The sequence below is a fragment of the Camelina sativa genome, chromosome 18 (assembly GCF_030686135.1).
Source record: "Camelina sativa cultivar CO46 ecotype springtype chromosome 18, ASM3068613v1".
NCBI classification, from domain to species: Eukaryota; Viridiplantae; Streptophyta; class Magnoliopsida; order Brassicales; family Brassicaceae; genus Camelina; species Camelina sativa.
In genome coordinates, this window is record NC_141897.1 from 12,041,928 (window position 1) to 12,068,181 (window position 26,254).

The 26,254-nt window shown below is 36.6% G+C and overlaps 4 protein-coding genes and 1 non-coding gene across 11 annotated transcripts; 1 reads left to right on the forward strand and 4 right to left on the reverse strand.

Moving 5' to 3' along the window:
* Positions 1–11,512: 11,512 nt before the first annotated feature.
* On the reverse strand, positions 11,513–13,825 carry LOC147922798 (uncharacterized). The gene is made up of 6 exons (XM_087497789.1): positions 13,815–13,825; positions 13,481–13,505; positions 12,742–13,378; positions 12,227–12,636; positions 11,944–12,165; positions 11,513–11,848 (listed from the first exon to the last, which is right to left on the reverse strand). Exons 1-6 carry the CDS (start codon positions 13,823–13,825, stop codon positions 11,513–11,515), a joined length of 1,641 nt encoding a protein of 546 aa, XP_087353915.1.
* Positions 13,826–17,460: 3,635 nt separating this feature from the next.
* LOC104760863 (uncharacterized) lies at positions 17,461–20,516 on the reverse strand. Of its 6 annotated transcripts, none has more exons than XR_015589032.1 (8): positions 20,328–20,490; positions 19,954–20,136; positions 19,540–19,857; positions 19,203–19,419; positions 18,698–18,835; positions 18,293–18,627; positions 17,949–18,208; positions 17,461–17,864 (listed from the first exon to the last, which is right to left on the reverse strand). XR_015589032.1 is itself a non-coding variant. In XM_010483848.2 (8 exons), exons 2-8 carry the CDS (start codon positions 20,067–20,069, stop codon positions 17,696–17,698), a joined length of 1,539 nt encoding a protein of 512 aa, XP_010482150.1. In that variant the 5' UTR covers positions 20,070–20,136; positions 20,328–20,516; the 3' UTR covers positions 17,461–17,695. The 6 variants fall into 6 exon arrangements, 4 of the variants coding, with proteins under 4 accessions (XP_010482150.1, XP_010482149.1, XP_087355639.1 ...); XR_015589031.1 differs by having other exon boundaries at positions 19,540–19,860; positions 20,328–20,474; XM_010483848.2 differs by having other exon boundaries at positions 18,293–18,613; positions 20,328–20,516.
* Positions 20,517–20,560: 44 nt separating this feature from the next.
* Positions 20,561–20,646, forward strand: TRNAM-CAU (transfer RNA methionine (anticodon CAU)). The gene is given in 2 exon segments: positions 20,561–20,598; positions 20,611–20,646. It is a non-coding gene; the product is annotated as a tRNA-Met (tRNA).
* A 274-nt stretch (positions 20,647–20,920) lies between these two features.
* Positions 20,921–22,803, reverse strand: LOC104760864 (pantoate--beta-alanine ligase). 2 transcript variants are annotated; one of them, XR_763043.3, is made up of 5 exons: positions 21,966–22,576; positions 21,761–21,874; positions 21,545–21,676; positions 21,264–21,437; positions 20,921–21,163 (listed from the first exon to the last, which is right to left on the reverse strand). XR_763043.3 is itself a non-coding variant. In XM_010483849.3 (4 exons), exons 1-4 carry the CDS (start codon positions 22,524–22,526, stop codon positions 21,315–21,317), a joined length of 930 nt encoding a protein of 309 aa, XP_010482151.1. In that variant the 5' UTR covers positions 22,527–22,803; the 3' UTR covers positions 20,921–21,314. The 2 variants fall into 2 exon arrangements, 1 of the variants encoding a protein (XP_010482151.1); XM_010483849.3 differs by having other exon boundaries at positions 20,921–21,437; positions 21,966–22,803.
* A 649-nt stretch (positions 22,804–23,452) lies between these two features.
* Positions 23,453–26,148, reverse strand: LOC104760865 (protein SULFUR DEFICIENCY-INDUCED 1-like). The gene is made up of 4 exons (XM_087497591.1): positions 25,700–26,148; positions 24,471–24,683; positions 24,111–24,266; positions 23,453–24,012 (listed from the first exon to the last, which is right to left on the reverse strand). The coding sequence occupies exons 1-4, from the start codon at positions 25,838–25,840 to the stop codon at positions 23,599–23,601; spliced, it is 924 nt and encodes a 307-aa protein (XP_087353717.1). The 5' UTR covers positions 25,841–26,148; the 3' UTR covers positions 23,453–23,598.
* Positions 26,149–26,254: the final 106 nt, after the last annotated feature.

A 26,254-nucleotide genomic window follows, 5' to 3' on the forward strand; every position in this document is an offset into this window, starting at 1 on the left:
TTATTACTCTAATAGCGCCTCATTGTCCCGGAAAGATATAGTACACACACGACATAGCATTTGTTGGTTGTTATTTGCTGGATACTAAATTAGTAAAAGTTCTCTTGTGTAATTTGTATTTCTTGTTAAGTAATTTGCTAGATAACATTTTTATGGTGTTGCTTCTTTTTTTTTTTGGTTTCTCAAATAACACGTTCATATTATTTTTTTAAACATAACGTTATGGATTTTTGGGTTGTTTTAGTTTTGAGTTGACATAAATGCCATCACAATTTGTATGAACTGATAATTGTGATGTCAAAAAGATTTTTTTTTTTGTATGAACCGAATTTTAATTGAAACTAAACATATTGATTGAATGTTCATTCTGAGTAGAAATATTTAAAATAATAAATCTAAAATTAGTTTTGAGTTAACTTTAAAATCTTAACTAATGAAAAAATGCAGAAAGAAAAAACAACAAAAAATGAACCTATTTTCACAAAAATCGTCAAAAAGTTTAAGAAACCATTTTTAAGGGAAGGACAATTTTTGAGTTCACCCTCCCTTCTTATTCACCTCCTCTTAGTTAAGAAAACAAATTATTGATTAAGAAAACAAATTTTGTATATCACTTAATTTTAAAATTATTAATTCTAAACATTATATTATAGTTTTAAATTATAACTTCTAAACCCAAATCACTCTTTTTATAAACTGACATTAAAATATAATTTTCTTTAATTGTAAAATCTAAACCCTAGCCACTATTTTATAAACCCAAACCGACATATAATTTTGTTTAATTTTAAAATCTAAACCCTAACTACTCTTTTGTAAACCCAAACCGACATATAATTTCGTTTAATTGTAAAATCTAAACCCTAAACTCTAACCACTCTTTTGTAAACCCAAACGGACATATAATTTCTTTTAATTGTAAAATCTAAACCCTAAACTCTAACCACTCTTTTGTAAACCCAACCCGACATATAATTTTGTTTAATTGTAAGAACTATACCCTAACCATTTTTTTGTAAACCCAAACCGACATATGATTTCGTTTAATTGCAAAATCTAAACTCTAATCACTATTTTATAAATCTAAACCAACATAATTTCCTTAATTAAAAATCTATAGAATTGGTTTCCTTAACTTGTTTTGTCTTTTTATTTTAATTTTGATTTATTTTATAAATATGATATGACATAACAGTTTGTTGTATTTTGATTGGTTCATTAAGAGGGGATAAATAAGAGTAGTTCACCCCTAGGGGTGAACCCAAGAATTTTTCTTAAGGAAATATAATGTTTGATTATTTATCATTCTTAATTTTAGATTGGAATGGTTAGAGCAGTTGGAGCACAAAAATCCGTTTGTGTACAAACCTCTTACAAATATATCATGTTCAAATATATAAGTTTTATATTAATGTAACAAATGCGAACCAAAAATGAGGTTTTTGGTAGGGGTTTCGGTCGACACCATTCGCGGTTGGTCAAATCGGTTCGATTTTATTTCTCCGGTTCGCGTGATTGATTTGCCCTAGACTCGAGTTTATAAGGAGAACTCGACGTCTTCCACTTCTTTTAGCTGCTTTTTAACATCTCAGAGAGAAAGAAGAGAGAACAAAGTCTTTGTGAGAGTTCTTGAGGTTTTGGTGGATTCTCTGTTTCTATAAGGTGAGTTTTCTTCTCGAGAGTGTGGATCCAAGGCTAGGAACGGTGGGAAGCTTGTGGTGGTGCGGTTTCGTCGTTTGTTTGTGAGATCTCATTGTTTTGGCTAAGGTAAGGGCATGACCATGTCTTATCTAAGCTAAGATCTCTGTTCTTGTGATTTTGTATGTTGTGTGGTTGTTTCTTTTAGTTGTTTGTGAGTTTTTCATAGCTCCTGAGGCTTGGATTCGTTCATGGGATCGTGTGGGACAAAAAGGAGAAACTTGGAGGCGAGATTCAGAGGTTCTGCTCGAAGGAAATTGCTGCTCGGCATCGGTGTCGGTCGACACCGTTAGGGTTTCGAGAGAGTCGAGCAGGTAATTTCTGTGTCGGTCGACACCAGATGACCAGTGTCGGTCAACACCCTTCTACAGTGACCGGTTTATGTCGTGTTGCTTTGTGCATGTTCCTGGTTTGTTTTATTGTTGTTGTTTGTGGTATGAAAAATATTATTGTTTGTGTGTATAACCCAGTAGATGGAATAATTGTCTCACTAAGTTTATCTGGTAATACTTACATTTCTCTTTTGTGTTGTGGCGCAGGTAAAAGTAAAGTGTGATTGTGGGATCAATGCGATGAAGAGGAAGATGTTCAGAGGCTCGATTGTTTGCTATGTGTCTTTGTTAGAATGCTAGAGTGGAACTTAGTGGTCTAGAATGAATGTTAGGAATGTTGGTTTCATTATTGGTTATGTTCTGGATTATTGTTGGAATTGATGTTATGTTATTTCTTTGATGGTTATTGATTATTGGAGTTGAATTATTTGTTATCTGTTGTTGTTCATAATTGGGGGTATGTTGCTAGTGAATATGAGATCAATAGATATTAGGTTATTAAAAAAAAACAGATCGGGTTGTTTCAATTAATATAATGGAATACACTAATATGAACAAAAAAGAGATTTGTATAGACCAACTACGTAGTGGTTCATCCCAAAAATAGACTTGCTCTGTGAGAAATTATTGTCCATCCTAAAAAGTAAAGTGGTTCAATTCATATTAATCCGCTTTACCCGCAATATTAATTCAAAACTTGTTTTATTAATTTTCTTAATTTTATTAGATAAAAAAATCATAAAACATATTGAAAAAACCATATAAAGTTATTCACAAATATTTTTAAAACTATATCAATATACCTAGTCAAATCCATTCACATATAAGAAAAAATATTTACGTAAACAGAAAATTGTTATTAACCACAACAAAAAATATTAAATCTACGTATTTGACCATGATATGTTTTATTTTCTTTTCAAATTGACATAAATTTTATAAATATCCGAGTCAACTAACATTCACCAAAATTTGCCTTTTTTTACAATTCATTTTATATCATTATTCTTTATTTCTCTATTTAACAAAAAATTCTACCACTACTTTAACGTAATTAGATTAACATTGAACGAGCAAATATTACACACAACTTTTGAAAAAATCAGTTCTCATTTATTCATAAAAACTATTTAAAATTACAAAAACCAGAAAACTAATAGCACATAATATTTAACTGCATATCAAGAAATCACTAATTAAATGAATTCACATAAAAGAAAAAAAATAATTTTTTTGAAAAAGAAAGAATAAATATAAAACTATATATTTGAACATGATATATTTGTAAGAAAATGGTATGCATATATTTTTTAAATTTGTGTAAACTAAAATTTCAGTAAAGCCAAATTTTAGAATGTTCATATTGAATAGAAATGATATTATTTTACAAAATGAATTCTCATTTATTAATTTATAAAACATATTAATCATAAAAAAAGTATAGGAAAAAATATTGAAACCATATAAAGTTAGTAAAAGATACTTTTTAAATATATATAATGTCGTATATATATACTAGATTAGGACCAGCCCGATGTGCGGGTTTATAATTTTTAAAATAAAATTAAATTGATTAAAGAATATAACGTAAATATTTTTAGTAAGTAAATAGATACATCGAGGTGTACCCAATGTGATATTTGATGTAAAAGATGTGACTGTACGGTTGAAACTATTAATCACGTTTTATTTTGAATGTCTTCGTTCGTGTGAAGTTTGGGATTTATCTCTAACTCCGGTCTTGTCAGAGGGTTTACCATATAAGTTGGTGTACTCGAATTTGGATTTTGTTTTCTGGAGGGACGCCTTTCAACAGGGTGATCCTGATCAACTTCTTAAATTATCATGGATTTTATAGGCAATCTGGAAGGCCATAAAAAAATATCAAGGTTAAGACATAGAGGCGAATGATATAATCACTCAGACTTTGGGCGATAATTTATCTTGGAAATAGGCGCTCTCTTTTACGGCAGTCATGTCAGCTCCATCTTCGTATTCAGATGTCCAGGTGTCTTCACCTCGTTGTCAGATTGATATTTCTTGGAAAACAACCAATGTGCATTCATGATTGGGCTGGTGGTGTTGCGTTGGTGAGGAGCGAACCTTGTTGTTGGGGGTCAAGTGTCTAAAACAGAGCCCCTCCCCCTGCATTCGGAGTTAAAAACGTTGTTGTGGGCCATTGAGTGGATAGATGTTGAAGGGATCGCTTGTCAACGTTTTGAGACTGATTGTGCTGAGTTACTCACTATGGTGCAGTCTTCTGAATATTGGCCGTCCTTCTCCAACCTGCTTGATGAGTTTAACTAACTGGAGTCTTTCCCACTATTCTCCATTTCTTGGCGGATTGTCTTGCCCGTGCTTCATGTTCTCTTATCTCTGAAGTTTCATTTGTAAATCATTTCCCTCCAGTTTGGGCAGCTAACCGAGAAATTTCCTTTTAATTGTTTGATTGAAAAAAAAAACAGTAAATAGATACGTATTTAGTTAAAGAAAATAGATGTAGATGAGTTCAAAGTTATTAAAATTAAATTAAATTTAATAAAGAATATATATTTAGTTCTTTTTGTAAGTAAAAACAATATATAAAAGTAAAGAGATAAACTTTTAATTATAGAAAATAGTTTTTTTTTTTTGCTATAATACACTAATGTATATCCATTTACAAATCTACTATCTACATCACCACAAAAAATGTATCTTTACACACAAATATATTTTACTGTTAAAATATACTCTTTAGTCTTTACTACTACCAACAAATTGTCTTTATGAACACATTAAAGAATAGATTATATGTCTTTTTACTTTAACATTTGTGTACTTACAAAATCGCATATGTTAATCTTACAGACTCCTATCTTATATATTAATATAGCAGTCTTTTTGAATAAATTATTTGATTGGTGAAAAAAATATGAGACAAACTATTTTTTTTAATGTTTTTTTCAACAATATTTTTCTTTGTGTAAAAGTGAGTATTTACATTTTTTAAGAAACAGTCATTAATTGTATAATTTTCACAATCATTTTTTTTCTTATAAAAACATAATATTTTTTCTTGTAAAATTAGCAACTTAAAATTAAAATAAGTAAACAATATTATAATTTCGAATTTTATGATATATATACATATATATAGATATAATTTTTTTATAATGATTTTTCTAATTTTTAAAACTGTTTAAATATTTTAAATGAAATTAGGTTTTCTTTTCTCTATTTTACTTTTATATAAAACCTTTTTATGATAGGTTTTGAATTTTTACATTTTTATTTTTTATAATTTTAATAAATTTCAAATTAATATGTGTCAACATCTGAATGATACAATTGACACATGTCACGATATTGTTAATTAGTAATTTTGACATCAAACTTTATATAATAAGATATATCAGTTCACCAATAGTTATATACATTCACATGCAAGAGAAAAACATTTATGTGAAGAAGAAATTATTATTATAGTGTGCCCAATAATAATATTCAACTTACTTGTTTAAACATGGACTTTTGTAAAAATAATATTGAAATGCACTTTTTTCTTTCGAGTCAACTGCAATTTCACCATAAACTGCATTTAAGATTTTGGTGCATCATTGTCTTCGATTCGACAAAAGAAATATACAACCATTATTCCATATTTAAAAGTATCAATTAGATAAACGAGAGTTTTTCTTTTTCACAAAACAAGAACATCCAATAAAGCCGCTTAAAGTTTTACTCAATATAAACAACAGAGTTGTGTTTTAAAGCTCCCCCAAAAACCTACAACCAAAACTTGAAATATTAAAGAAAGCTCCCCAAAAAACCTATAACCGAAGCTTCCAGTGAAAAAGACAAACTCCCCCAGAAACTCACACCATCTCCCCGAGCTTGAGAACATATATGTTAAAAATAGAGCTTAAATCATCTTTGACAAGGGATGATTTTGGCCGCTTTGGTCTCCCAAGCTGCAAAACTTCAACATTTTAATCCGACTCATCTTGAGATACATTCGCTGATTCTGAAAAAAACCTTTTTGGCCGCTTTGGGATGCTTCTTTTGAACCACGCATTGTAGGTTTCACCAATTCTCTTATCCTTCTGGTAGAATACTAGAGGAATGTATTTTACTTCCTTGAAAACTCTTGACTTTTCCTTGATGCTCAAGAAGACCAAAGATAATCCGAGGAAACATAATGTATCGGGACTCATTCTTCTGAAACGAACAAAGGTCCATCCCTTTCTCAAACACCAACTTACCAACGTCAATCCGAATACCATGAAACATTTTATAAATCAACCAAGCTCTTTGTTCTGAGATATAACTCCGATTAGAAGCAGGAAACCAGTTAGAAGAATCAATACGAAACAAAGCTCCAACTCTTGCAGATAAATTTATGGTATTAAGCTTTCCCCAAACAAGCTTATTCTTTTCACTCAAGGTGTCAACAATCTTCTATAATCTAACACAATCAACATTTGCATCAGCTTTGACTTCATCGTTTGTTAGATGAGCGAATTTCAGATAATTGTTGATAGCCGAAGGAGAAAAATCATACATATGTTCTCAGACAAACACTTTGACTCTCTTATCAGTTTTCTTGCTAGGTAAATGTGCATAAAATTCACACACATTCTCCTACACATAACTTGCTAAGCCTGATATAGTTGCTTCTAGATTACCATTCTTAATCAATGCCAAATAACCCCATTTATCTTCATGTTCAAAATTAACCACTTGTTCTTCTGTGATGTGATGTGAAGATGAAATTCTTATGTTATTGACAAGAAAAAAATTCTTAAAACATCTAGTCAACTAGCATTTCACCAAAAACTGCCAATTTTACAATTTTAGTACAGTGTATCTATCATATCTTTAAGTCTTCATTTAATAAAAATATCTACGACTACTAAGATGGATAATCTCCCGGAAAGTCCTCGTGTTAAAAATTTGTCTTGCTTTTTATTAAGAAAAAATCTACTACTATGTAATAATAATTAAATTACCAGATTGAAGAAAAATTAAATTACCAGATTGACCAAAACAGATTAATATGCATTTTTATTTTTTTTAAATTCGTTAGTCAATCCATTAACATTTTATTAATAAAAAAGTTTCCTCACATAAACATGCATTGTACACTTTTATACATTTTATATAAATATATGATCCTAGGTTGGTTTACAAAATGAAAAATAACAATTTATTATTTACCTTAAACGATGATTTTTTATTTTATTTAATAAAGTACGTTAACCAAAATTCCATGGGAATTGATGTAGACAAATATGTCTATACTCATCATTGCAACCGATGTGTGCCTCTTTTGATGAATTTTTGATTATGGTGTTTTGTAATTATATGCAAAGAAATGTATGATATTTTGTAGTTATATGTACAGAAATGTATTTTGGTTGATCAATATTTATTAAAATAAAAATGCTTATACTCCTCTTTTCTTTAATACAACATTAGTTATGTGAGATATCATTAGAATGCAATGCAACGATTGCAATGTTCCACCACATATAAAATACCAATCTGCAATAGGTTACTTGTAAACTAGTATTTTTCCACCCGTAGGAAAACAAAATTAATAAACTACTGTATGTTGAATAAGTATATATAATTTTATGAGTTTTGGATAGTGAGATTTTAAATTACATTACCTTTTTTTTTTGGTACGAAAAGGGAGACTAGCCTCCCTAAATTTATTCAAAAGACATTAAAATTACAATCTAACATGTCCCGCGAACATAACTCCACCAACATCTTCAAGCAAAATAACATTGACACAATCTGGGACCAACTCTAACAAATGAAAGCCTAATGACAAAGAAAAAGCATAGTTCGCTAATCCATCCGCGAGACGATTAGCTTCCCTATACACATGAGATATACGGACTATCTAGTCCCGTGATAATAAACCATGGCACAAGCGTACCAGAAAAGACAAAGGATGAGCATCATTGATCCCTGTCTTGAGAAATCCGACCACCGTCTCTGAATCCAGCTCAAGTTCCAACCTTATAACTCGCCTCTCCCAAGCAATGTGTAAACCGTAATACACACCCCACAGTTCAGCTAAGGATGTAGAGCAAACCCCAATGTTAAGAGCAAAGCCCCTAACCCATCCCCCAGTCTCATCCCGCAAAACACCACCCGCAGCCGCCTGTCCAGGGTTACCTCTCGACGCGCCATCAGTACTCAATTTCATCCACCCTTCACGAGGACGCTCCCAACTTATCATTCTTTCAACCCTTCCCTGGTGATTACTCTGCTCCGCTATCTTCCTATAAGCCGTAGTAAATTCTCTCGCCAAACCCTTGAGGAACTGTACTCGGTCTCGACACTTACCATTAGTTCCAAATGTATTTCCACAACGCTATTTCCACCCCCACCAAACCGTAAGTGCAAACAATGTAGCCCACGGGCTATCTCCGATCATATCTGTCTCCCCTAGGTTGCCATACAGCCACTCAAACAAGGACTGCTCAAAAAACACCCTTCGTCGCCAAGGTAGAAGTAACCTGTTCCAAACCCCTGACATAGCCGGGCAATCACGCAGGATATGGATAATAGTTTCCTCGGCCCCTTTACAGACAAGACAGATCCCGGAAGCATATAGGTGTCGTCTGTGCCTCTCTGTATTCGTCATAAGTACCTGGTTCATGCCTAACCATAAGAAAATCCGGACTCGTTCCGGTAAACGTACCCTCCAAACTCGCGAAAATAAACGACTGAGGTCTGGTCGAGGACTACTCTCGCGTGTCAACAAATAATATGCAGATTTAACTGAAAACTTCCCATCATCCTGACCTCCCCATGATAAACAATCCTTTACACCTGTCACATTATCAACCACCACCGAACTCAGCTTCAGAATCACCTCTGCAGAAACATACGGTTCAATCTACTCCCAGCGCCAACCTTTACCATTCTGCCATACATCACAAATTGGGATGAGCTCCGCCCCCATAGGAAGAGGCACTTCACTCACTGACAGAAGAGATACCTCTGATACCCACTTATCAGCCCAGAACCTTACATTCCTACCATCTCCCACGACCCACCTGATATTGGGTACAACCACCTCTCGAAGACCGATAGTCACACTTCTCCATGTTGAAGACCAAGTCCCTTTAGGCACCAGCCATGTACAATCACGAATATCCTTCACCTTATATTTACCTCGTAGCACTTTAGTCCAGAGACTGGACTGATCATGTAGCAAGCGCCAACCCAACTTGGCAAGGAGTGCTTTATTCATATTCTGCGAGGACCGTAACCCCAACCCACGCTCACTCTTAGGACGACAAACACGGTCCCGACAGACTAGGTGCTGACGCTTCTTAGCTTCCGTACTACCCCACAGAAAAGACCTTGACACTTTATCTAAGCTTTCCAGGATCGACTTTGGTAAGGATATGGTGCTCATGGTATGAACTGGAATCCATGACAGAACAGCTCTGGTCAATGTCAAGCGACCTGCAAAACTTAAACATTGGCTTCTCCAACCTGATAACTTCGATGAAACTCTCTCAAGAATCTCACCAAAAGACTCGTTATTGAGCCGCTTTTGTAGAACTGGCATTCCAAGATACTTGCCCAGGTCCTTTGTTGCTTTAATGCCACTATCATCACTTATTAGTTTCTCCAAATCTCGACTCACATTACCTGAAAAATAGATCTTCGACTTCTCCAAACTGACTTTCTGGCCTGAAGCCATACAAAATCTCTCTAACACTCGCCTTATTACCCGTATTTGGGCTACAGATGCCTCAGCAAACAAGATCAAGTCATCAGCAAAACAAATGTGAGATAGTTTAGGACCCCCTCGAGACAAAGTGATAGGCTTCCACTCCCCCATATTAATAGAACTATCGATCAGGTGACACAATCTCTCAATACAGAGTACAAACAGATACGGTGACAAGGGATCTCCTTGTCGCAGTCCCCTTAACGGTTTAAACTATTCAGACTTCTCACCATTCCACAAAAGACTCATTGACGGACCAGTGACACAGGACATAATCCAATCCACCCATCTATCTGAGAACCTTGCTGCCTTGAGAGTGTCTGCCAGAAAGTCCCAGCGAATCATGTCATATGCCTTCTCCAAATCCAGCTTCAACAACATCCATCTTTTACGACCCTTTTTACGACGCATCGAGTGCACCGGCTCCTGGAGTACAACAATATTATCGAGGCTCAACCGCCCTGGAATAAAGCTGGATTGAGCCGGGGCAATTAACTTAGGCATTACTTGCTTCAATCTTAAGACCATGGCTTTGGTGATGACCTTGAAGAGCTCATTACATAGACTGATTGATCGAAACTGCGTTATCCTCTTCGGCTGTCCAACTTTAGGGATCAAAACAACAAGAGCGTCGTTAAGCCCTTTTGGTAGATTTCCAGTTTCAAAAAAGTCTAGTACACACTTCTTGACTGAGTTTCCAACCGTCTCCCAACACTGTTGATAAAACACCGATTGGAAACCATCCGGACCAGGTGCTTTAAATCTCCCCATACTATTAATAGCACCCTCCACCTCCTGCTCTATGAAAGACTTCTCCAACACTCGCACTTCCTCATGATACAAGTGCACAAAACCTTCTTGTGGCAACTGATCAACAATCAGGTCAACATCATCAAGAGAATATAACCTTTTATAGTAGTCTAAGGCCAGCTGCTTAAGTTCCTTGGCATCTGTAACCCAACATCCCTCTGCATCCTTCAACATCTCAATGTGGTTTCTCCTTCTCTGAATTATTGTTGAAGTGTTAAAAAAGGTAGTATTTCGATCTCCCAGGACTATCCATTTTTCACAGGACTTTTGAAACCAAAAATTTCCTCCCTTTCGAGTACCACATCAAACTCCTTAATGAGTTCCACCTCTTGATGTAATAGAGCATCTGTTTGTTGAATGTCCAGCAGATCTTGAACCCGGTTCATCTCTCTCATCAAATCCTCCTTACGCTTATGGACATCCCCAAATACCTCTTTGTTCCAAGCTTTAAGTTTTTTCTGCAGGCTAAATAAAGCTTGCAGAGTCGTAACCTGACTATCCCAAGAATTCCTCAACATCTCTTGGAAACTTTCATGTTGCAGCCATGCTGCCTCAAAACGGAATGGTCTTCTCCTCGGATCCACCTCCACCTCAGGACTCAACTGAAGAAACAACGGAGCATGGTCCGAAGCAAGGAAGGGAAGATGTGAAACTGATGCATCCTGCCATTTCAGTCGCGCAGGAGCATTACAAAGAACACGATCCAACCTTTTTGCCACATAAGTACTTTCCACACACCCTCTTTGCCAGGTGAACTTACTTCCCTTAAACCCCATATCAATAAGAGAAGACGCATTCACCCATTCTCCAAAAGCTAATGAGTCTAACGACAACCTCCCATTACCGCCTGTCCTCTCATCTAAACGCAGAATTGTGTTAAAGTCGCCTCCAACAACCACCGGATCCAAAATCCCATGTAACACCTCCCTCAGTTTATCCCACAACCCACTACGCCTACTAACCGTTGGAGTGGGTATACCACCACTAGGTGCAAAATACTAGTCCCCTCCCCCAATGTTGAATAAATAAATTGATCCGTAGCTTCCACAATCTTAACCGGACCAACCCCCGAATGCCAAAGCAGCCACAGTCCACCACTTTGCCCCACTGCATCAACTCGGAATAAATTATCAAACCCCAACCCTTGACAAATTCTACCCGCTCTATCACCTCCCACATGTGTCTCGAATAAAGCTAAGATATTGGTCTTAAACTTCTTCAACATATAACGTATAGATCTTCGAAAATTAGGTTTATTCACCCCCTATAGTTCCACATCAAAACGTTCATCATCACAATCACAAATAAGAGTAATCAAACCACCAGGGACAACCGTTATGCAACCCCCAACACCATAACCCCGTCCGATGAATCCCGACAGTCCACCGCATCCCCTTGTCCCAGATCCGAACCCATTTCCAACAAAAGCTGCCCTGGAGTGTCTGTTCCAACAGGAGTCCTAATCGGAGTCGACTCACCAGAACCTATATTTCCGGTACTAGTAATTCCATCTTTCCGACCAGCCCCATCACTCTCAACTCGAGGGCGCTTACCGGGTAGACAAATGGATCTCCTCCTAAACTGGACCAAACATTAAACCTCTGGTGGGCCGATTATTAACTATGGTTCCTGGCCCATTCACACCATTGGGCTTTTTACCTCCAGCCCGTTTATCTTTTAAGCCTCCTCTCGCGCCATTAGCTATCTTAACAGATCCCCTGTTCAAATCCCCCTGCTTCACGCTAAATATTTTCTTCCCATTATTATGAGGCATCTCAACATATTCATTTTCCTTATTTTCCCCCGTAGAAACAAATCCTTCCCTTATCGGTATTGAAGGATCATCATCCCCTATCCCGTCAAAACTGTTTGACACCGCAATTCCCGCACTTTCCTTAACTGCCGAGATTTCACGCAAATTCCTGCCAAAACCTCCTCCGGAATTGCTTGCTGAAAAGGAAACTCGCGGATTCGTCTTCTCCGGCCGGCTCCCCGATCGACGCACCACCGTGAACCCATCCTCATCCTTGTCTCCCCCACTAGACCGTCTCACTGCCGAGGGAGGAACCGCGACCACCTCTTTCGCCGGTTATCTCTGCGGACATCCATGGATCAAATGTCCATATATCCCGCATCCATAACAGATATTTGTTAAACCTTCATACATTACAAAATACCGTTCACCATTGATAACTACTGACCCCTTCAACGGATTCCGCAAGTGAACCTCCACACATATACGAGAAAGCCTACCAGCTATTCCCAAAAGGATGGCTCTATGATAGAGGTTAAACGAAATATGAGACAGCCTAATCCAAACCGGCGTAGTAACAATCTCGTCTGTTAGTGGATCTAAGGACGGCAACCATGGTTGCACCATAAGATAACTACCAAACACTTTCCATGGACCCCCTGTTACATCCGCCATGTACTCCTCCTCAATTTCGAATCGAATCATAAAAAACTGTCTCGGAAGATCGAGAACAGTCATCCCCCCTCTCGGTTTCCACATTTCCATCAACTTCCTGCTTAAAACTGGGAGTGGGACATTGCGACCTAGCACTTTGACAACCATGCACTGCTTCCATAATCCGTTCATGGCCTCCAAAACATCATTCTGAATGGTGATCACCGGTTCTCCATGCTGACCATCCGGGAACTCCACACGCAGCCTCTCCGTTACATATTCATCCGGTATAACCCTCTCCGGACAAGGCCTACCTCCACTCAGACCCCCTGTCACCTTCCTTACCCATGTTCCAGGGATATCCGGAGGATCTCCCGGTGGAGGTCCCTTGTCTCAGATCTCCATCATTACAGCTTCGTGGTCACCAGAAATCGCCTCACTCATGATATAGAAAAATTCTAATGTTGCAATAAAAAAAAAAAACGTTACCTTTTTAGCAATATTGAAAGTGAATCTGATAAAATATTTATTTGGTAGATATGTTTAACATACATTTGTATTGATTTTTAAAAGTGAAATTAGTTAGATATTTGGATTTATTTTTGGTGAAAAAAGGTAATCATAAAAAATGGAAGTGGAGAAATTATTTTGATCGTATCGGCGAGTTTAAACATGGATAAATAGAAAATATGGCACAATAATGCCATATTCAGATTTGATTTGTTATATATTGTAAATATAGTATTGGACTATCGCCATCATCATCTTCAATTAAAATATATTTTATAATTTTGAATAGTATTTTTAGGAAAATGTTTCTTACTTAATCGTCATTCGACTAAATTTTGAGCATCTCTAGAAGCTTCAGATGTTTATAAATACATAAAACATTAAAATAATATATTACAAATAAAAGTAATAAAATATTATAAAATTTTAGAAAAATCTTAGCTAACGGTTGTTCGAGATCCAAGAACAAATCTATGTTGGTGGGGGAGAATTGCAACATCCGCAAACCGGTTTGGTCGGTTTAGGGAGGTGTGTCAATCGACACAATATGTGCATCGATCGACATAGCCTAAATCGAATTCGATAGGTTTGTTTTAATCGGTTGTCTGATGTGGTTTGGGTTAAGTGGTAATTAAACTGATATATATATGATAGGGAAGTCGGCCTAGGCTTGGAGGCAACCTCCTTTTGTCGTTTCCAGAGTATGAAAAGAGAGGAAAAGTTACTTTGAGCGTTCTTGTGAGTTTTAGAAGATTCTCAGCTGTTCTTAAGAGATATGAAGCTAGGGTTGTGTGGGAAGCTTGCTAGGAGCGTGTTTTCATTGTTGGTTGGTCGGAATCCTCTTATTGCAAAGGTGAGCGCATGACCATGGCTTAGCTAAGCTTAAAAGTTTATGATTCTTTGTGTTTACGTGTTTTTATGATGGATTTCTTGCTTGGGAGTGGTTGTTTGTGGTTTCCTGTTGCTTTCTGAGGATTCTAGGGAAGTATCGGCTAGATTAGAGGAGACTGGAGTAGGAAATCTGAGATGGAGCTCGCAGGAACACAATGCTTGGCATCTGTGTCGATCGACACAAGGAGTGTGTCAGTTGACGAGATGTAAGGATGGCTAGATAAAACCTACGAGCATTGATGTAAGAACGAGAGCTGAATTATCGGCTGTAGCAGTGTCTGAAGTGCTACGTGACAGACTTCTTGATGTACAACTTGACGAACTTCCCGATAGACTGCCTGAAGTACTTTTTGGAGAGAACCAGCTTGTACCAGTTAAGGAGAACTATGATATCCTTCCGATATGTGAAAGAATCAGAAACAAAGATACTTTGGAGCTGACCACTGGAACTAGAAGTGATGCGGACCTTCAACGGGCTGAAAGATCATATCATTGGAATGAGACCGTTGCACTTTGTTTCCCTTATCTAGGGTTTTTCCCAATGGATTTACCTAAAAAGGTTTTTAATGAGGCAACCTCCTTACACATATCTTCCTACACATGATTTAAGGAGGAAGATCAAAGAAAGCCACCCTTGTTTCGAGCTAGTTCAAGACATGGCTCATGGAGCCTTTTCGCAAGTCAATTAACACGAAAAATGGATCTTTCCATAAATGGATCAAACCAAAGCATCCCTTGGCGTCCTGGAGAGCTTTTATATCATTTGGAGACTTCACCACACATCTTAGGATGCACCCCACCTAACTTAACAAGGCCAATCAAATTAAGGTGCAACTTTCCTTATTTGGATCTGTTTGTCTTTATGACACAACGACTTTTTCCTTATTCAGTGTTGCGCCTTTGTGACACTCTCAAGACCATCCAGAAGCTTCCTAGAAAGTATCTAGACGTCCCAAGAAACCACAACTTCGGCCCCAAGTTATCAAGACTCAAGGAGCATCACAAGTTTCCCAATTTGGCCGATATTCTCATTCAATTCCCAAAGACTATAATTATCATTAATTATTGAGATTTATTTCTTTATTTCAGCATATAGATGTTGTACTTGAGCCTCTATATAAGCTCTGTTACGTTTTACTTTTCAAGACACGTTTTTGAATAATAAGAAATTTCAGTTTGCTTAACACTTTGTGTTTTGAATCAAATCATTGTTCTTGCGAGTTATAGGTAGTTTGTGGAATCAAACAACTTAGGTTTCGTGTAGAGTCTCTGATCCTTACGAGGAATAACCCTTGGATCATATTCTCTAACCCTCGGTGTTGTGGATTCAACATCAAACCGGTTACTCTCCATCAGATCGCTTCCGCCAAGCTTCTAAGTCTTTGATTTCATGAGTCTTGTCTTGGTGGATTCCGAGGCTTGTATCAAGCATCGATCGATGCCATGTGAAGGTTTCGGTCGATGTGATTAGGAATTTTGGGAAATGTCGAGCATGTGTCGATCGAGACAAACCTTTCAGCAAGAGGCTGGCATTGCGTTTTCCTAGTTTGATTGTTTATTTGTTGTTTGGTTATTGGAGATTCTCAATTGCTTGTGTGTATAGCGCAATAGATGGGAGGATTGCCTCACTGAGTATATATGATAATACTCAAGCATCTCAATTGTTGTTTGTGATGCAGATAAAGGCAAAGTGTGATCGTGGAATCAAGGCAATGAAGAGGAGGATGTTTTAGAGACTTGGTTGTTTGTTCTATGTTGATGTTAGGTTGCTAGAATGGAATGTAGTGGTCTAGAACAGATGTTTAGGTTGCTGGTTTTATTGTTCTATGACTTGGTTTATGTTATTTGATAATTGATGGTTAGATGTTATTGAATTATTCTGCTGGTTATTTGGTTATTGGTAAATTCATTGGTTTAATGTTTGGTTATTTCCGCTGTTGGGTTTGAATGTGGTTAGGTGGTTAGTGAGTATGTGATAACTAGAATATTATTATTATATTAAAAAAATGGATCGCGTCGTTTTATTAACTGTGGAGTTTTCTAAGGGTGGTTGACCGAAAAGATAATTGCAATTTGGTGATATAGGTGTTCAAATCAATTCTTTTAAACCTCATCACCATATTTTGTAAAATCATGGTGTTACAATTCACTTCACTCCTACTAACATATTGCAACGTTCTCGTTGTGCATCAAGACCGTCACCCCGACGGCGTGAGCCCTCTTGACTCCACACTCATCTAGTTTTGGCTCTGATACCAAATGTAACGCTCCGATCATCACCTATTAGTGAACCCACATTCTTTCTTTGGTTGTGGGTCCACCCTATCTGATGGCCGGTTTGCTCCGAGTGACTTTAAAGACTTGTTTACTGATTTTACAAATCACCACGTCATATTTTTCTGTTTTGTCCTCACTCACATGATTCCGAAAATGAAGGTCATTCATCCTGAAATTTTTCCATCTTAAACATACGTAATTGTGGAGTTCTTTTGTGATGGTTGACTGCAAAAATAAATGCACTTTAATAATATAGGTAGTCAATTCAACTTTTTAAATCTTTCAGCATGCACCACCTTATTTTCTAAAACCGGGATATTAGAGTAATTCATCTTTAATCATCCAAACCAATTCGTGAAATTAGCACTTGTACCTTGAGATGTCAAAGCATGTACATTAATAAGTTTATAAGAACAATTCTTGCGTATGAGGTGAATCCATTTTTTACTTTTTTCTTTTGTGTTCTCATCAACAAGTGTGTTTGTTCAAGTATTTCATAGCATCTTCCAAGTCAACTCATAAGAGCTAATGACGAAAATAAGATTTGAGGACTTAACTAATTAAGAAGTGATATGGTAGGTATACAATCTACCTTAGACGATTTTTGGCCACTCGACTTAAGTAACTACAAGTTCTTGAACCTTATACTGATATTGGTGAAAACATTCTAGGATTAGCTAGAGATTTTTTTCTACAACATTTCTAATCTTATTCTAAGTAAATGTCCATAGTTATAAACTTCAAGATATCACTGATGACAATGATGTTGTATCCCTGATTAGAGTTTAACGTGATCGAACAACATTTTCTATTGCACAAAGACATGAAAGTACTCTTTTCCAGATAAAAAGAAACTAAAAAACAGAAGCACCAAGAACATTGGCAATGTTGTTGAAGCAATGGAATCAATGCAAAAACTACAAGTTAAAAAATCATGTTTCACCAATTTACCACTTACCAAACCAGAATAATCACCAAAAATGAGCTCGACTCAAAAAAAAAATACCATCACAGTTATATGAGATTTCACTTCCAACGGAGAGACTGTCTAATGCCGGTGAAGATGAGTCCGACTGATCTACCAATCAAGGTGACGAGAAAGAAGGATATGATGCTACTCACTTTATCCAACACCACTCTGATAATTGGCATTCCTATGTCTGATAACTCCAGAAACAGACTGAAGTAGTACCTCCTGTAACACATCAAACACTTTCTTATGTGAAAATTTTCATGGAAACTTTGGTTTTGTGATCAAGGTAAAAGAAGAGACGTTTACCATCCCGATAGAGCTTTAAGCTCCTTGGTTCGTTTAACAGGCAATGAAAAATCGGTGATTATGGAGTATCGCAAGGGTGATGATGAGGCAGCTTTAGTGTTTCCCAGTGTGAACTTTCTCCACCAACTACGGCTTTCTGTATCATCACTACCATCACGGTTGTTGATAACCAGAGTTTTAAGAACGTAGAGGTCAAATCGATCCTCATACATCGATACAACTGCTTCCATATTCTGATGCAACCACTGGTATAAAGCTACCTATCAACAAGAAGAAATGAAACTTTTGTCCATGAGATTGAAATAGAAGGTGGGAACTAAAACAAAAGTGAAGTTGTTTTTTACCTCGTTACGTAGTTTTTGGAGTGATCGACTAGAAAGGCTACAGATACCTAATCCTCCACTATTCAATTCATTTGAAAATTTGCTGTCTACAGAAATGAGCTCTAGATAGATGCTAGCAACCCCATCCGCCAATGTTATCATCAAGTCTTCCAAAATGGCAACTCCGTGAGTGCGAAAGAAGCTAAAGTCGTAGCAGAAAGCTTTCACGGGAGATCCAAATCTTTGGAAATACAAAAATTCTGCAAACAGATCTTCCTTGCCTGACTTTCTTATTTTGTCAAAAATAGCATCGTTGTCATTTAGCATTCTGATCAGCAAAGCCTGCACATCACGGGCTAGATTCTGGAGTTCATATCTAAATCTGCTATGCAAATAATGACTACATGTTATATGATATCGACTTACATTGTCAGAATCAGAGTCTTCCACAGACAGTTCCTTTTTTAGCCAAGCCGTGCATGCTACTTGATATGTTTGCCAAACAATTTGAGTAAAACTAACCATCCACTCATCTGAATTGATTGTGTCAGATATCTTATTTGTCTGAAAAGCAAGTACACCAGCTGATCAGCCGGTATGGAGAATCACATCAAACTAATGTCTTAAATGTTACTAAGGGTAGAGAATAAATCTTAATACTAGAGAGGAAAGAAACAATTAAATGAGTCAGTAAGGTCTTGCGACAGGGTAATTTAATTCAAATCTTCCCACCTCAAAGATTCTTTTATTGCAGGTTTGTGCATTTCAATATTGTGACATAAACTGGTATCTGCTAGGTAGGATAGAACGGACCTTGATGCAATTACTTAACTCAAAGTGCACATGTTGACACACTATTTTTGTTAATAAGATATGCTCCCTAACTAGATATGTGCAAGGTGAAATACTGAAAAAGCAGGTACAAGCTGACCTCTTCTTCAAGTTTCTGAAAACATGACCAGAGCAAGTACAACTGTGGCCCTTCAGATATCGCATACAAACTCAGTGGGGGTTTCCCTTGGGGTGATGTAGCTTTAAGATCTCTGCTTCCAAGTGTACTCTCATGCTTGATGGCGTCTAGAGAATCTAAAAGCTTTACTTTCACCACATCCCATACAGACTTCAAATCACCCTCAAAATCTGTCTCACTACAGCCAATGCATAGAAGAAAGGATATGCGTAAATACACAACAGTTAAGCTGTATTGATATACCTTACAGCTAAAATGCAACAGAGATATATTATCATTCAAAGATGACTACTCTTACCTACCAGAAGATTCTGAAGTTCCAACACGTGGACTCTCCTCCTCAACGGTGTTCTCTCTAGAAGAGTAACTCGAGTTTTTTTTAACAGGAATGACTCCAGCCATATAAGTAAGAAATATACTGGCAGTCAGGAGAACTTGGTCACCAATAGGAACCCAACCTGAACCAGCAACACCATCAAAATCCGCTAGAGATGCCAAGCAAGTACACTTACAAGAAGACTCTCCGCGAGAATAATACGATCCAAGATTCAAGGAAGTAGGAACGTTATGTTTGTCAGCTTCCCATGATGTGATCTTGCAAACCCCAAAAGTCTTCCTACTTATAGAAACACAACATTCCAACATTGTTACTTCTCTAAGCCAACTTCATATGGTCAAGAAAAAAAACAAGAAAAGAGAATGAGATCAAAACCTTTGGGGAATCTTTACACGAGGGTTCGTGGAGAAGTAGTTACTTTGACTAAAGTGAACATTTTGCATCCGTAGCTGAACGCACAATGATGGAGACACAACAACATGTCCAACCATTGGTAATGAAAATGCCTTTAACAACTAACGACTAACTAAAACATTGCCTGAATCTCAGAAACAGACCCTATATCACAAAGAAGAAAACAAAATTCAAATTGCAGAACCTAATTGAAACCAAATGGTTTGGGTACTGAATTTAAGGCATGAATCCAGTGTCAGAACATAAACTAAATTGAGATTTAAGAGTCAAAGGGCGGATTCAGGGACGAGAAAAGAACATTGAAGTAGAGTGAGAAAAGTAGCAAACAAACAAACCTCGAATTAGATGGAAGCAAGAGACAGAGAAGGACGGATTGATGAAGAGCAGAGAGGAAGAAGAAGAAGAAGAAGAACGAAGAAGCGGATTGGGGTTGTGCGTACTACATGAAAAGTTTCTCTCTCTCCCGTCGTCGTAACCCCCAAAAGACAGAGACAAAACGGGAAGGGAATGATAAAGTTTCAATTTTTTATAAGTACATTATTCTTTTTGGGAATATAACAAAACAATTGGGGTGGTGGCGCAGTTGGCTAGCGCGTAGGTCTCATAGCTATCTGAGTAATCCTGAGGTCGAGAGTTCGAGCCTCTCTCACCCCAAATCATTTTTTTTTATTTTACCTTTCTTTGAAATGGTGAGAAGGAGCTAAAGTAATTTGATTTCTGTTTCGGTATCTCTTTGTAGATGATGAACTCAACTGATTCTCGTTTGTTCTTGTTTTTTCCTCTTGCATTGTTTTAGGCATTTTATATCTGGACTTTTTTGTACACTGGTCTTTGAAACTTTCATGTCTTCGGGTGTTTTGAGAACACCATTTGAGAAAAGCGGACATTTGCTTAATCAACAATGCTAAAAGAGTTGTCAAGTGTGTGCTTTTTGGTTTTCGACTTTGGATATGTCCATTGCGTTAAAGATAGCATATAGCTTTTGTACAAGGAGTGATTGAATTATGTGATGCTATTCCTGAGTTATTTGATGCTCATGGTCCCCTTCAGACGGGTCTCTCAATTATTAGGGTATAACAAAGCTCTGTGTACAATCAAAACTCAAACACTCGGGTTTGGGATGAAAAAATGAGACATTCAGAATTCGCAAACATAGTTTCCTGCTTCCCACCTGTCTCTTGCACAAAAACATGGTGAAGCTGATACTTTACGTTGATTCTCATCATTCTTCTCTGTTTACCATTCATTCCAATTAGTTCAAAACTCATTACCTTCGAAGCTTCCAAGTTTTTGTCATAAAATTTGAATGCAGGCAGTGAGATCTAGAGAGTGATATTGATCTCAATGTTGTCTATAAGCCTGACGGTTCCAAACCAAGCAGCAACACAAACCACTACTCCACTCTTTATTTGTTCCACTCCTTCAAGAGTTTCTTGGTCAACGATCTGCATAATATACAAAATCACAATCCTCGCATCAAAACTGAATGGTATGTGTACACATTGATCCAAACAACAACTCCAATCCAAATACCAACACGATAAATGCTTACCTCGACATAATCTACCCGTCCATCAGATCCAACAAGTTGTTGAATAATTATATCCTTAAGCTCTACACAACTGGTTTGCCCTTTTGCTACAGAAGCTTTAGCCATGGCCAGAGACCTACTTATAGACAAAGCCTACCACATAATGAACCAAGCAACATAAGCAAATCAAGCAACTTTCTTGATCCTTGTTTCAAATGCTAGAATCTTTTACTTTACCCTTTGCCTTTCTTCATCTGAAAGACGCACATTTCTAGAACTCATAGCAAGTCCATCTTTCTCTCTAGCTATATCTGATCCTACAATCTCTATCCCAAAATCAAGATCTCGAACCTACATAAACAAGAGACAAAGCCAAATCTTTGTGATGAGATTGTTCTCAAAATCATTCCTAAAACAAAACAGAAACGTTCCCAATACTCACCATTCTCTGTATAATCCGCCATTGTTGATAATCCTTCTTACCAAACACAGCAACATCAGGCTCAACAATATTAAAAAGCTTGGTTACAATAGTAGCAACACCTCTAAAGAACACAGGTCTACTCTTCCCACACAAACCTTTCTCTAATCTCTCAACCCTAATCCAAGTCTCATGACCTAACCCACCACCTTCCTCAACACAACTCACAACCCTCCCACCACCGGTGTTTACCTTCTTCCTCTCACCGCCGCCGTAGTCATAGAGGTTACTCGGGTTAAAGACGAAGACTTTACCACCGGAAATAGCAGCGAGTTTAACGAGATCGCCGGAGAAATCAGATGGGTATGTGGAGAGGTCTTCCGTAGGTGAGAATTGGCCTGGGTTGACGTAGATTGAGACGACGGTGACGTCGGCGAGGGTTAGGGATTGACGAACGAGAGATAAGTGACCTTCGTGGAGGTAACCCATTGTGGGTACTAAACCAATGGTCATGCCTTGTGATCTCATGGCTCGAGACCATCTTCTCATTGCTTCTTTGTCTCTGATTACTTCTGGTTCCATTCTCGCAGAATTGAGATCGTCTTCTCAGGGATGTGTTTTCTCGTGAAGATGATAAATGAATTTAAATTATCCAACCGAAATAAAAGCAAACCAGAGTTAACCGATCATTGAGTAATCAGTATTCCGGTTTAATGTTGGATAGATTTCTTGAACCGAGTAAGATACACAAATCACAAACCAAACTTAAAAGATACAATGTACGATAAAAAGATGGAATAAATCTAAATTTCTTAAATTAACATAAGCATAAATGTATATATTTAAAATAAATATAAATATTCGTTTCGTAAATTTTTAGATCTTTTTCAATTTTTTATGATTTTTCAATTTTTTGTTAAATTCTCGATGATCTTGATTTCTGTCAGATCTCTCAAAATATTTTTCTTGGAATATATTTTTAGTGCCTAATCTAGCTTGATACAACATCACATATGCGCAACAAATGAATGACATGAGTTATATAATATTGACAATTATTAAGCAGTTATTTCACATTAGCTACAATCAAATTTTAGCTTCATTGCTTTAGGTGTTTTGAAAAGCCTTTTGAATTCGAGATCCCTATTTGTAACCAAAGCTTGTAGATCTTCTTGCGTTGATAGAGAGTGTCTTTATAGAGAAATGAAAGTTGTAGCAAGTTGCAGTGGTCCTGATGACTGGTGGGCAGCCTAAAACGGTAAGTTTTTGGTCCATACGATAAACATAAAAAAGGTCATATTGTACTTGAAGGACACATTATCTATAAATGCCCTCAAATTAACGGCCGCTTCTGCTTGTCGGCTCACCCCAAATCGAGCAATGCAAATTGCAATGAGAACTTGTGTGGTCCTTTGTAGAGGAGATATCGAGTGTGAACCATAAAATTTTCATGGTTTTAATTCTCTCAACCTTTAAATCGGAATATTAAGATTTTTCACAAAAACTTATAGATTTAAATGACTTTGTTCCCATTATTGTTGTATATACATAGTTACATAAGGAGAACATAACACATACTTATTTACCAACCCATCAAACCTATGAAGCAGAAAAGCTAGATAATATGATACATACGAAACACAAAATGAATTTACTAGCAAACTAATTGATTTCTAAAAGACGAAATCTGTTCGAAGATTGGGAGTCTCTTAGATTTAAAACTAGTGGATGTCATCTGTTCAAGCCCAAGAACAAAGTCATCGTCGTCTAAGATATTTCCCAAGACATCCTCCATCTCAGCATCTCGCCTACGTGGCAGTGAAGCCTCTAATTCACTCAAAAGCTCATCGGCTCGTTGCCTTGTCCTACAATCATCTGCACCCAAAACCCTAGACTCGAGAACCTCGTCAAGAACCGATCTTCCCTCGTCAAACCTGCCTTGTTTGATAAGGCACATCGCTAGGTTGCACGATTTGTTAGCGTCTGGCTCCACCATCTTAGCTTTTCTGTATACCGCTTCTGCTGACAAGTACTTAGCTTGTTGCATATATGCCCACCCCAAGTTCCCCTGTTTATAAATTCCAATTAAATCTATCAGTTCATCGCGGAAAAGGAAAACACAAGTGAAACTAGACGAAGAGTTCGAGTTGGTAAAAATTTAGTTACCAGTAATCTTGAGATTTCTTGTTGAACGGTCACTTGAAACTTTTTGCCGTGAGAGCGAGCTGTCTTGGTGGGTTTACCATTAAAAGCCTCTCCTTGATAGATCTGCCTCAGTTTCCTCTTCAATAACTCAACTTGCTCCTCCATTCTTCCACATTTCTGTTCATTGTAATATACTATTCTTAGTTTTATAACTCAAAGATTCCAAATCGAAATTGAGACCAATCTTCAGAATATTTGAAAGTGTCTTTGAATATTTGTCTAGCGAAAAAAAATCAAGCTATGCATGGTCAATGAGGACGAGTAGATAAATACAACTTTATGTTAGAGTGCAAGTAGATAAATGTATGGTTATAGTAAGACCTTGTATAAGTCGATGAGGACGTTGTCGAGGGAATCTTGGGAGTTTTTGGAACAACGAGGACGGAAAGATTTGATGGCTTCGATGGCTTCTTCAGAACGGTCAAGTTGTTTCATTACTACAGCCATGTCCTTGAGAGCACTGTCTACTCTGTCTCCTGTGTTAATGGCTTTCCAAAACCATACTATTGCCATCTCCGGGTTCTTCTCTATCAACTGTAACCAACATTATTAAGCCATACTGTTAATTATTTGAAATCTTGCTTAAGGCCATACTCATCTAAAAATATATTCAATTACTAATTTATTTGAGCAATTATATATGAGGTAATGTGATTGGCCAATGTAAAGTAGAATATTCTTTGAGAAGTGAGAACTTATTTGCACCATTCTGAGGAAAAGTAAACGCAAATATTAATGCGAGAATCTGGTTCGTTCGGTCGGTGTAACTAGTGACTCTCATACGCACACCGCACCATCTTGGCTATAATTTGAACTTTTTAAGTTTTTTTTTGCTGTCGATTTAATAAAATTCACTTTTTAACTAATAAAAAAAAAGGAAAAGAGAAAAGAGAAAAAAAGACAATTACGAAAATTGTCTTTTCATACCTAACTTCCTTGCTAGATTTTTTTCCTTTTTGCAAGAACTCTTAACAATTATTTTAATCTCGTTTTTTTTTTGTCAACATTTCAAGCAAAATATACAATGACATTTCAATCCAAAATTCATACAAATTAAACATAGCTACTTTGATATCCAAGCCCATAAGACTTTGGTAATAATATTTTTCTCAAAGATAACAGAAAAACAAATTTACCAAAATATGGTTGTAATATAATTTTTTGCATTTATCACGCGTGTTTTATATGAAAAGCGTGATGTTTTATATGAAAAGCGTGATACTATTATCAAAAACAGCGCATAATATTTACAAAAAATACACGCAAAAATTATGCTTTTTAGTTACCAAAAAAAATTATACTCTTTCCAACACGAGATTAATTAACAAATACTAAAAAATAACAAATAACCGATTCACATAATCATTTATTGCAAGTTCTCTAAAAATAAGTGAAAGTTAAGGAAACTAGCATATAAAAGAATGAGTAATATATCACACACAAACAAAAAAAAAGAGTAAGAATGAGTGATTAATTAATATTTTGAGATTCGATTCATGAACCAAAAAAAAAAAAAAAAAGCCTCAAAGAAGAAGAAGAAGAATCTAGACCTGAGCATGTTTGGCTTTGACATAGGGAGTATCGCCACTAGGAACTTTATGAATCACATGAAACATTTCATCATCTTTCATCGTATTACTCTTTATTGAGTTGTTATTATTGCTCTTCGTCTTCTTCAAGCTTCTCTCCATCTTTTGCTTCTCTCTCACTTTTCTCTTTCTGAACAATAAAGTATACAGATGTCTATTGAGAGGCTGTGAGAGACAACAACTTGTGAACTAAATCATATATATGCGTACGTTTGTAACTGTAAGAAATGAATTCGGTCGATATCTCGTCTCTGTTCAATTGAACTGCCACGTCACCTGAAGACTTCTTACCACGTAGGTGAACGAGCAAAACGTGTTCTTTCACTATTGCCACTGTCTCTTTCTTCAGTTTTGGTATCTTCTTTAACACCCAAAATGTATGTGTATATACATTTTTGGGTGTGTTTTTTAAACCACCAAAAGATTTTTTTTTTTTTTTTATTTTTTAAATTTTCTCTTTCATATAGAGTTTCATATATTACAAATTTGTAAACTGCTCAATTCTAATTTTGATTG